This window comes from Aedes albopictus, chromosome 1 (genome assembly GCF_035046485.1).
Source record: "Aedes albopictus strain Foshan chromosome 1, AalbF5, whole genome shotgun sequence".
Classification (NCBI taxonomy): Eukaryota; Metazoa; Arthropoda; class Insecta; order Diptera; family Culicidae; genus Aedes; species Aedes albopictus.
In genome coordinates, this window is record NC_085136.1 from 284,634,534 (window position 1) to 284,647,075 (window position 12,542).

The window sequence follows — 12,542 nt, forward strand, 5'->3', positions numbered from 1 at the left end:
TTTCGTGAAAATCCATCGTCCAGTTCACTTTACCACGCTCCTCTGGTTGTGATGGACACAACTTCTTCTTCTTCTTCTTTTTTCTCTTCTTTATGGCTCGACGTTCGCATTGGAACTTGGCCTGCCTCTCTTCAACTAAGTGTTCTTTGAGCACTTCCACAGTTATTATTAATTGAAGGGCTTTCTTTGCCTGCCATTGCATGAATTTGTACATTGTAAGGCAAGCACAATGATACACCACAGACAAACAGACGTAACACTTGCGAAATTTCCATCGACCACGCTTTTAACGATCATTTTAAATTTTCATAGTTGTGGCTTTCACAACCAGAGGCGCGCGCATCGTTTTTCTATGCGTTTGACGTTTCACACTAGGCCTTCTGTTGACAATATTGCACAACACAGTGATTCGTGCAACTGTTCCACCAGGTGATGGTAGTGTGAACTGGTCGATGGATTTCCATGAAAATAGTTCCAAGTGTTACGTCTGTTTGTCTGTGGATACACTATGCCCAGGGCGTCGAGAAAATTTTCCCGACCGGAACGGGAATCGAACCCGCTGTCTCCGGATTGGTGATCCATAGCCTTAACCACTGGGCTACCTGGAGACCCAACTATACTATAAACAAAACTATAAATATTAAAAATAGTTGTTAAAAGCGTGATGGATGGAATAGTTGCCAGTGTTACGTCTATTTGTCTGTGGACATGTTGCACATAATTGGAGCATAGGATTTCATAGAAGTTTTCATGATATGTCAAATAACCTCCAAAAAATCTGATGTAAACTTCCATTTTATGTCAAGTAATTCAGCCATGCTTGGTAATACACGAATCGTTACCACAACGGTGAGTACCTGCAAAGGACGGCCACCCTGAAGGCAAAAACTACCACAAAGAACAAAAGCAAACGAAAGTCAGTCTATGTCACCATTCGCAACTATCCATTTTTCAGACGAAACCCCTCGCGCCGGGTTCGCTAAAACCGAGTCTTTCGCACGATAATACAGCTATGGTGCAGTACGGCGAATATGGTTCGCGGTTTCATCTTTCGTGTGTTGAAGTGAGTCAGTCAGTGGAAGAAATAAGCTTGTCGTACCCTGAAGCCATATACCCTGTGCAAATGTGTCCAAGAGAAAGACCCTAGGTGCAAGGAGCCAGCGAGAATCGTCAACAATTTACTTCACCCCTCAGCATAGTAGCTTCTCCAAGTCGGCTGGACAATCAACTAGGCATAGTGAGAAGAGGAAAATCGAACTAAAGCTGTTGAAACTGGAGGAAGAGTGGGAATGACATCAACAGTACTTGAAGCAGAAGTACAGCCTGCTGCAAGAACTGGAGAGTGACACTTCATCCAAGTTCAGCCACCAAGATTCGATGGAAGAGAATGCGGCGAAGATAGAGCAGTAGATACAAAACACGGAGAATTGTGGAGATGATTACGGTCTAGTCGACGTATACCCGTACGAGTTTGTATTGGCTAACGTACAGGAAGCTCAATGGAGGCGTGAGTGAGATAAAAAATTTCAAGGCGAACAGAACTGCGACAGATTCCAGATCACACAACTGATGAACAAGCTGCAGGTTGCAGAGCGTCGAGCTCCTTCCATAGCGAATATGTCGGTGCAGAGTGGCACGAATCATCACGATAGCAGTTATCAACACTCGGGTCTACAAGTGGGACTAGGTGGTGTATGCTGATCGTGGACCAACGAATGCCCTAAGAAATGTAGAGCCGCGGCAAACTTCATCGAACAGGTTCCAGCAGTATACCGCCAGAACCTTCGGTCCTCAAGTTTTACCGTTAAACCTATGTGAAGTGACTCAGTTCTGAACCAACGGCACGCAGGGAAATAAGATTCCTTACTACTGTTGTAGATTTCGGAACTAACGCTGATGGAACAGAGTCTGTCGGACAAACTAGAAGTGCAAGGACCGCAAAACTCCCTGTTTCTACGATGAACCGGTGACACTAACAAGGACTGAGGCTCTGTCGCAGAATATAAACTTCCAGATCTCCAGCGTTTTTTTTTTAATTCCTGTTAGGGTTTGTCACTGCGACCAGTTTTTAGATCTATTGTGACATTACCCGTATCCTTAGTGTAGTGCATGTCGCATTGCTCAATTGCCATTGAGGGGCAATAAAGTATCGATTTTGATACAGTTTTTGTTTTGTTTTCTTAGAAAACAAAACAAGAGTACTGATATTGGCCATGCATCGGAAACCTAGCATCTCCCTTGTTTTACTGCTAAATTCTCCCCAGTAAGAAGTTTAGAACCCGGGTTTTAGCATTAGCAGCAATACCATTCCAATAATGGAACATATGTTCAGTAATAAGGATTCTAGTATGTTCCTTGCATACCAGCACTTACCTGTCTTTGAAGAGTTAGTACATACATGGATCCCTAACCCGATTTGATGTCCTTTGCATCAAGTTTAGCCTCGAACGGCGAGGTTTTTAACTATCTGCAAAGTAAAGTTGGTTAACTTAGTTTTATTCAGAGACCGTAAGCCACCACGATACCAGAGACAAGGACTAAATACTATGATTCCTTGAATTGCCAGAACGCATATTCCAAAATTGGAAACGTAGGACGACACTAGGTTTTGGTAGATTTTACTCCGTAACGAAACACGATAAGGTGATCTACCCACGTTACGGGCTCCGTTAACGATCGAGCATCTTTAAAACCCCCTCAATCATTCATCCATCAGCACGGGTCGCCTGACACCTTGGATTGGGATTCCCTGTTTGGTGGACTTTTACCCCCGGAACAGGGGGTCCGTAGTACTATTCTAAGCCGGCAGCTACACGGGCAATCCAGCGTTACGAGTCCCTTCAAGAAGTTCGGCTCGGCGAAATGTATACAGTTGAGAGTCTACAGCTCTGACCACACACGATGCTTATGGACGAGATGCAGGAGAAGTACCAGTATCTGAAGGGCCTACCTGTGGAATCCTATCAAGAAGTCAGCCCACGGCTTATCATCGAGCTGGGTCATGCAAGTCTGGGCAAAGTAATGTGAAATGCCGAACAAACCCATAGCAGAGGAAACTCGCCTTGGCTGGATCTTGCCCAGCAATGTCAATGCAAAACCAAATTGAATGAGAAGCTGCACGAAGCTATAAAGCCGATTTTTTCTCTGGAAAGTTTAGGATTCAGCAAGCCGAGAAAACTCCTGCTATCCAAAAATAATTGTAGAGAGAGCGAACTGCTGCAAACCCACACCAGGAGCAAACATTGAGGCTATGAATCAGGGCTTCTATTGCGGTGCGATAACATTCGGCTTCCAGACAGCAGGCCTATGGCACTAAATACGTCGAAAGAAACGTCTTGATCGTCGAATGCAGAGAGACGAAAACTTTGCACAAGTGCTTGATGCTAAGATAAAGGCCTATCCTGGAAAAGGGCTACATCAGGAAGCTTACTGTGAAAAAAACTGCAGACGCCTTGCCGAATCTGGTACCTACATACCTACCAATCTTTGCGGATGTGAACCCTAACAAACCAGGCAGAGTCAGCCACGAAGATCTATACACGGAGAGACGAAACTACCCAAAAGTGAGTTCTTTCCACCCAACTTCGGGGTTGCGTGCGTCAAGCCAATTTTGAGTTGATGGAATCGATGTTTTTGTTGGGTTGTTCCCGCTTGCTTCCATGTGAAAAAAATACCTAATTTTAAGTTTTTTCCACCCAACCGAAATTTTGACTAGGTTGTATTCACTCAAATTTGAGTACTGTGCTAGAAACTCAGTGTTGGCTTGACGCACGGAACTACAAAAGTTGGGTTGTGTCTCTCTTCACTCTCTGACAACAATAGAAAGAGCGCATGAAAAGGGAGATGAAAAAGAACTCAAAATTGAGTTTAAAAGTACCTAATTTTGAGTTTTTCAGTTTCTCCGTGAGAGTCTGCCTCAATTCGGTGTTTCTTAAGGGCACTGATCTGCTGGTATCTCTCTTGTCAGTCGTGGTTTTCTGGGGACATGAGAGAAAAGTACCACCAAGTGCTGATGCCAAAAAATTCGAGCAAGAGTTTCCGTTCACGCCATCGGCCATGATCACTAAGTCAACGACATGCTGATCAGTTTCGAAACAGTCATTCCAGTTAGCGGCGGAAGTTAAGATGATTCACGAATGCAGTGGCTGCGAAATGCGAAACTAGGTGTCCTGTCCAACCTGTGAGCGGTAGTTTCCGTGCTGGACGGAGAAGAAACCAACGATAAAAACCTGAGCATCGGAGAAGCAGGAACCGTTGATAAGATGCTCGGAATGTGGTAGGATACTACAGCAGACTGTTTTACGTACCGTAAACCGGGGTCAAATTGATCAGCGGGGTGAAATTGATCACTCGGGTACTACATTGTAATTGCATACTAGGAACTCTTAAGCGTCGTAATGATCTTAAACTTTTTACGTCATCTGATTCGTAGATGTCTAGAGATGAGTGTATCCTTTTATTTTTTTAGAAAAAAGTTAGTTTTGCCTTATTTTTTCAAGAGATTTGCGATGTATTTCTCATTTAGCTGAAATCATTGCTACTAAACAATCAATTGCTAATAGGACTTCCCGTGAATTCTCTGTTTTAACATTTTTGTGGAGCCATGGTAGAGATGTAATGCAGCTAATCAGAAAATGAAATAGTTATAAAAAGTTCATTTTATGAAGAAATAGTCATTTTTTGTGATAGAAATCACTTATTTTAAATGAAATTGTCTACCTTTAGGCGTTTAAGGGGAAATTTACAATTCACTAATTGTAAGATTTTAAACGAGTTATTCGGTTTTAGAAAAGCAAAATTAAGCGGTGAAGGAAATTTTCCTTTCCAACCGATGCTTAATTGTATACTGATCAATTTCGCCCCAAAGTGGCATTTATAATAATTTGATATTTGAAGTTATTTAACTTAAAGTTTAAATTTGTTGAACAAAGTTCTGTCACATGGTTCCATGGAGATCCACTGGGTACTGGTTTTACAGAAATTCTTTTGGCAATATTTGAACAGGCACTGATGTTATCCGTGAGTTGTTTTAAAGTGATCAATTTGACCCCGGATTACGGTACAAGCTATCTTCTCACCATGACGCTGATCTGTTATTTGGTCTTAGAAGACCAACGAAGCGTGAAGTTGATTCGAACCCTCATGATAGTTTTCGACCGTATTGAGCTGATCAATCACTTCCGATGTTTCTTCGAAGCCTTTTGCAGGAGATCTGGAGAGCACCAATCGATTAGGATGAGCAAATCCACGATTGTTACTTCGAGAAGTAGATCACGTGGCTGCAGTTTCTGCCTCGTGTAGCGAACTTTAAGATTCCTTGTTCCTACCAAACCGTCACGTCTACAGAAGAAGGCACAATTGTCCAAATACATACAATGTAGACGTAAGGGAGAACAGCTTCACGGCAACCGTCTATCTACGTTTCCACGAAGGAAATACAGTTGAGTGCAATCTCTCTGAGCTAAAACCCGATTGGCGCCGTTAAAGTTCCTCTCTCTACCCCGATCCAAACTTCAAACAGCGGATACCGGGACCACGCTGACAGACTCAATTCTGGAGTTTTTCTGGATTGAGGTTCAAAAGCGATTCTTTTAGACTGATTCCCGGGATGTCATGTTCTGGTTACACTCGGATGGCAAACACTATAGTTACAGTCAATACGTAGGTTTCCGAACCAGTGAGGTACCAGAAACCACGGACCTTCGAGACTGGCGGTCCTACTAAACACAGCTGACGATTAGGTATCAAGTATACCAGCTTTTTAAACCCTCTGACACGGAGCTGCGAGCATTGGGAGCATGCAGCGAACTAAACGTCAATTGCCAAAACCTTATGGTTCGCTTACTCGTGATGAGCTCATCAAGGCAGCATACCACCTGTACCAAGCAACCCATAGATGTTCGTATGAGGAGGAGATTGCAACAGTAGGATAGTGAGTATGGTACGGTAGACGGAAGCGTAGAGCGCAGGGTATACGGAAGAGTAGAGGCTAGAACAGACGGTAGGGTAGAGGGCTCAGGTAGAGAGTAGGATGGAAAGTTAGGGTAAAGGGTAGGGTAGGGGATTATAGTAGAGGCTGGGAAGATAGTAGGGTCAGAGTAGACGGTAGGATGAAGGATAGTGTAGAGGAGAGGATAAAATATTAGGTATTAGATTAGATTAGGTTGACAGTCAACAGTTGTTGAACATTTTTGAGAGAGAAAAAAAGTTGCCTATCCCAAACATTTTGGCCACCCCCTGTATATTTGCTCACATTATAAATAGCAACAAAAATGCCGTTTGGCAATTATTCCATGTTTTCCTTAGAAATTCCTATGGAAAAAGTCAAAACCACCATATTACCAAATCTTTAATTTTCCCCGATGAACAATATTCAAATTTTGGGATAAAATACCTTTCGAAGGACGGGTACAGATTTTCTGAACGTTCATTCATTTATTTAGTTAACATCAATTTCATGATAATACTGAATCAACAATTTGCCGCCATAATACTCGATTTGCAGCTGCAGCTCTCCAACGTCGGTCACGCCCAACACTCACCAGATCACGCTCCACCTGGTCCGCCCATCGTGCTCTCTGCGCTCCACGCCTTCTTGTACCAACCGGATGGTTAGCAAACACCAACTTTGCAGGGTTTTTGTCCGGCATTCTTGCAACATGCCCTGCCCATTGTATTCGTCCAGCTTTGGCCACTTTCAGGATGTTGGGTTCACCGTAGAGTGCAGCGAGCTCGTGGTTCATCCTTCTCCGCCACACACCGTTCTCCTGCACGCCGCCGAAAATCGTCCTTAGCACCCGTCGCTCGAAAACTCCGAGTGCTTGCAGGTCCTCCTCGAGCATCGTCCATGTCTCGTGTCCGTAGAGAACCACCGGTCTTATTAACGTCTTGTACATGGTACATTTGGTGCGGGGTGAATCTTTTTGACCGTAGTTTCTTCTGGAGCCCATAGTAGGCTCGACTTCCACTGATGATGCGCCTTCGTATTTCACAGCTCACGTTATTGTCCGCCATTAGCAAGGAACCGAGGTAGATGAATTCTTCGGCGATGTTGAATAGTAGGCAGGAAAGTCCATCACCTTGTCGTAGTCCCCGTTGAGATTCGAATGAACTGGATAGTTCACCCGAAATCCTTACGCTGTTCTGCACACCATCCATCGTTGCTCTTATCAGTCTGGTAAGCTTCCCGGGAAAGCTGTTCTCGTCCATGATTTTCCATAGCTCTGTGCGGTCGATACTGTCGTATGCCGCTTTGAAGTCGATGAACAGGTGGTGCGTTGGGACCTGGTATTCACGGCATTTCTGGAGGATTTGCCGTACGGTGAAGATCTGGTCCGTTGTCGACCGGCCGTCGATGAAACCGGCTTGGTAACTACCCACAAACTCATTTACTTTAGGTGAAAGACAACGGAAGATGATCTGGGAAAGCACTTTGTAGGAGGCATTCAAAATGGTGATCACTCGAAAGTTCTCACACATTAACTTGTCGCCTTTCTTGTGAATGGGACTGATTATCACTTCCTTCCACTCCTCCGGTAGCTGTTCGGTTTCCCAGATCTTGACTACTAACTGGTGCAGACAGGTGGTTAACTTTTCCGGGCCCATCTTGATGAGTTCTGCTGCGATACCGTCCTTACCAGCCGCTTTGTTGGTTTTGAGCTGGTGGATGGCATCCTTAACTTCCCTCAGCGTGGGAGTTGGTTCGTTCCCGTCCTCTGCTGCACCAACATAGTCATTTCCTCCGCTGCCTTAGTCCTCGGTGCCTACATTCTCTTCGCCATTCAGGTGCTCGTCGAAGTGCTGCTTCCACCTTTCGATCACCTCACGTTTGTCCGTCAGGATGCTCCCGTCCTTATCCCTGCAGATTTCGGCTTGCGGCACGTAGCCTTTGCGGGATGCGTTGAGCTTCTGGTAGAAATTACGTGTTTCTTGTGAACGGCACAGCAGTTCCATTTCCTCGCACTCCGCTTCTTCCAGGCGGCGCTTTTTCTCCCAGAAGAGACGGGTCTGCTGCTTCCGCTTTTGCCTGTATCGCTCCACATTCTGTCGGGTTCCATGCTGCAGCATTACCACCCGCGCTGCATCCTTCTCCTCCAGAACCGCTCTGCAGTCCTCGTCGAACCAATCGTTTCGTCGACTCCGTTCTACGTACCCGATAGTGCTCTCGGCTGCGTTGTTGATGGCTGCTTTGACTGTACTCCAGCAGTCCTCTAGAGGGGCCACATCGAGCACACCCTCGTCCGGCAACGCAGCCTCGAGATTCCACGCGTATGCGGTAGCGACATTCGGTTGCTTCAGTCGTTCTAGATCGTACCGAGACGGCCGCCGGTACTGTACATTGTTAACAACGGAGAGTTTTTGGCGCAGTTTAACCACAGACAAACAGACGTAACACCTGTCGGGTCGAGCCTAACTCCGACCCTGGTAGAGATAAGAATAAATATGTGGGATAGTTGGCTGCCCTGACATGTAAGATGACAGCTCGGGGATTTCCGGGGTCAGAAGAGTAGAGAATTACACGCGGGCAAGAGTAGTGCGTTCGAAGGCAGAATAAATACCTTTTTATATCGAAGTACGTGCGTAGTGAGTTAATGTTTTATTTCCGAAATACGACAACACCTTGAACGATTTTCATTGAAATCCATCGCCCAGTTCACACTACTATCACCTGGTGGAAAAGTTTCACGACTCACTGTGTTGTGCAATATCGTCAACAGAAGGCGCTAGTGTGAAACGTCAAACGTATAGAAAAACGATGCGCGCGCCTCTGGTTGTGAAAGCCACAACTATGAAAATTTGAAATGATCGTTCAAAGCGTGATCGATGGAAATTTCGCAAGTTTTACGTCTGTTTGTCTGTGGTTTAACCATCACCAGGTAGTGATCATAGTCAATATTAGCGCCACGTCGATAATGTCGGAGAAGTGCCGTCCATCAATCAGAACGTGGTCGATTTGCGAGTCCGTTTGTTGTGGTGATCTCCAGGTGTAACGATACGGGAGGCTGTGCTGGAAAAAGGTGCTACGAATGGCCATGTTCTTGGAATTTTCTGAACATTATTATTTGTGAATAACTTAAACAATCAAAACTCATGAGATGTTGCAAAATACACCTCAAACAACATAAGCCTCTCTTGCCACAACGACCACACTCCGCCACGAAAGGGGTAACAAGCGCCGTTTTTTGCGTCATCATTCTGTCTGTGCAATAAACGTGCCCACCAGAAACGTGGATAAACACATCCAAAGGGAGAAGACGCACTAGAGAACGACCCGGCGCGGTTTGAATTCTCTCGAAAGCTCACACATCAGACACAGAGACCAGAGAGAAAAAGTATTTGTAGATCTTCCACCAATTCACCCCTCGACAAGCGCGCATGAAAATGGGAAATATATATGAGAATTTCAGATCTCCATCATCTGCCCAACGTTCACGCTTGTTCTACAGCAAGCACGCTCCACGCAAGGCATCCAGCCGGTTGACGCGAAACCGTTTGTTCAGTGATAACTCGAGGTTTGCCGCGCTTGGTCGCATTTGCGCGTTCAGTGTGGGGAGTGGAATCCCGTGCTCGTAATAGGACGACTCCCTCTGGGGTGTTTTAAAAAACAGTCAGAAAATCGTTTTGTTGATGTAATACCTATATTTCTATATTTATAGTACTTATTTTCTGAACAGCTTATTTCTTGTGTATCCGGGTTTTAACGCAACGGACAGTTGACCGCGAATCGTTTGTGAGACAGCGTGAATGAATTTGGGGAAGCACATTCCTGTGTAAAGAAGAATCGCGGTGAGACGAGCAAGAACCGCAAGGAGCAGCACAACGTATTGTGGAAAGTGATAAAAGGAAGCGCGGAAAACGCAACAAGGCCGAAACGTGCCGGGAAATTCGTTTAGCTAATTGTGTGTATCTGTGCGTTTCTTTTTTTATGTGGGTGCGACAGCGCCGCCACCACCAACAGTGATTGTGCGGTGAAAAGTGGGAAGTCACATAATTTATACCGTGTGTCGTGATCCCAGCGATTTTCTCGGATCAGTACCCATATCCACGACACGACAGAAGGTGTGAACGATGACTAACGAAGCGGAAAATCAGCTGACGGAGAAGGACGTTGGTGGTGTGGGCGGTGGTGGGGGAGGAGGTGAGAAGGTCGTCCTGAAGCGCAAGATTACGCTGATCAATGGAATAACGATTATCGTCGGTACGATCATCGGATCGGGCATTTTTGTCTCACCTGCCGGAGTGTTCCTGTATACCAAGTAAGTGTTAAACTGGGGGATCGGGTTTCATGCGTGAAGGGTTCGGAGTGGGTTCTGAATGTTGTAGGGTGGTGCTCTCAGTGTGGTGGTTGATGAGCTCGTGTATGATTTATTACTCAATGTATGACAGGAAACAACTCAGTGTTTACCGTGGTCAGAGGTATTATTTACAACAAAATTTGACCATGAGAACAATAAGCTTTCGACGCACCATGTGTCAGTCATTTTTCTGTACCTTCCGTATTTTCTACATTTTCGCACGTGCTTTGGCCAGCCCTATTTGTTTTTTTTTTATTTACCGAGGGTATAATCTATTACACCGATGACCCGATTTTGTCAATCCTTGATAACATTTTAGGCTAATACTCTATGCCCAGGAACACGAGAAAGTTTTCTGGGCCGAAACGGGAATCGAACCCGCAGTCTCCGGATTGGCGATCCATAACCTTAACCGACCAATTATAGCGATACGACGTCGTAGGTTCAAATCCTACCAATACAAGTGGTACTTTTTTTCATAAATCCATCTCTTAATTTGTCAATTTGGGTCTCCAGTTAGCCTAGTGGTTAAGGCTATGGATCGCCAATCCGGAAACGGCGGGCTCGATTCCCGTTCCGGTCGGTAAACTTTTTTCGACTCCCTAGGCATAGTGTATCATTGTACTTGCCTCACAATATACAAATTCATGCAATGGCAGGCAAAGAAAGCCCTTCAATTAATAACTGTGGAAGTGTTCAAAGAACACTAAGTTGAAGTGAGGCAGGCCAAGTTCCAGTGGGGACGTAAAGTCATAAAGAAGAAGAAGGAGAAAGAAGAAGAACCTTAACCACTAGGCTAACTCTAGACCCAAATTGACAAATTAACCCTCGAGTAATCGTGCTGTTGTATGTTGTACAACACGTTGAAAAAAACTCGCTTGTTGTACTCCGCTTTAGTATGGTGCTGACGCACGCGCGAGTTACGGAAGGTTGAGAGATGGATTTATGAAAAAAGTACCACTTGTATTGGTAGGATTTGAACCTACGACGACGTATCGCTAGACTTGGCCGACTTTTGCATCTACTCACGATTTTAAGGACACAAATCTAATAAAATACAAAACCTCAATTAGCTCATTAGTCAAATACACGATAATAAAAACAGAAAAAAAAAATGGTCAGATGTTAGGTTTAAAAGCATCATAAATATGTAGATTTACGACAAATAAATGTAACGCGAGATTTGTTCGTTAGGCAGGCGAAATAATCAGAAATACATTTGCCAGCGTGAGCATAGGATTCCTTCAAGGATTGCTCATAAAATTCCTTCAAAGATACCTGTAAAAACCATATCAGGGATTACTGAAGAAGTTCCGTTAGACATCTCTTCAGGAGTTGCTTCGGATATTCTTCCAGGAGAATTCAAAGAAAGGAGTTCAGTGGTTAATCCAGAACAACGTTTAGGAATTCCTATAAGAGGTCATCAGAGATAAGTTCAGGAGTTCTTTTAAGGATTCCTTGTTGAGTCCCTTAAGGAATTCCTACAGAAGTCCTTCGGGAATTGGTACAGGAGTTACTTGAAAGATTCCTCCAGGAGTTGCTTCGGGAATTCCTGTAAAGCCATTATAAAGCCAAAAATATAATTATCTTGGTTTTACGGTGATTCTCAAAAGCTCTTGAAAGCAAATAAGGATTGAAATTGTTGCTTGGGCAAGAATCCCTTCTGAACTTCCTTCGGGGATTCCTCTGGAGATTTCTTCGAGATGCCTCATGGAGATATTTCAGAGATTATTTCAGAAGTACTTTTAGGGATTTTTCTAGGAGTTTTTTTTGGGTATTTCTACACAAGTTCCTCCATGGATTAATCCAGGAGTTCCTTTGAGGATTTCTGCAGTATAGAAAATCTTTCAGGGATTGCTTCAGAAGTTCCTTCATCCACAATCACTCCAGAAGTTAATTCAGGGATCTTCCCAGTAGTTCTTGGAGGGGATGCCTCCACTTCCTTCATGAAATAGTTTTGTGTAAGTTTCGGTATACTACGAATGAGCATGGGACGCACATTCTCGGAAACTATCCTAGCTTTACAATCTGAATGGGCTGTTGAGCAGGAGATCCTTTTCTGTCCATTTTTGCATAGTTGACGTAACCACCAAATGGGTGAGGAATGGATAGGTCCTTTGAACAAAATTTCTTGGGTTTAATACAAGCATTGCACAATGGTCCGTGGGCTCCGTCCGTCTTATAAAAATTGGCTTATTTTTGACACTCAATATCTCAGAATGGCGCAAATCGATTTCAAATCTTGTC

The 12,542-nt window shown here is 44.4% G+C and overlaps 1 protein-coding gene across 9 annotated transcripts in view; it reads left to right on the forward strand.

Moving 5' to 3' along the window:
- The window catches only part of LOC109417118 (Y+L amino acid transporter 2), a 63,626-nt gene that overhangs the window by 848 nt on the left and 50,236 nt on the right, over window positions 1-12,542 (forward strand). For 5 of the 9 annotated variants that reach the window (XM_029860160.2, XM_029860161.2, XM_029860157.2 and 2 more), the window contains exon 2: window positions 9,657-10,256. In XM_029860160.2, coding sequence (XP_029716020.1) covers window positions 10,069-10,256 — 188 coding nt within the window. In that variant the 5' untranslated portion in view covers window positions 9,657-10,068. The remainder of the gene's footprint in view (window positions 1-9,656; window positions 10,257-12,542) is intronic. The other 4 variants (XM_029860166.2, XM_062846925.1, XM_029860163.2 and 1 more) reach the window with 1 other exon arrangement.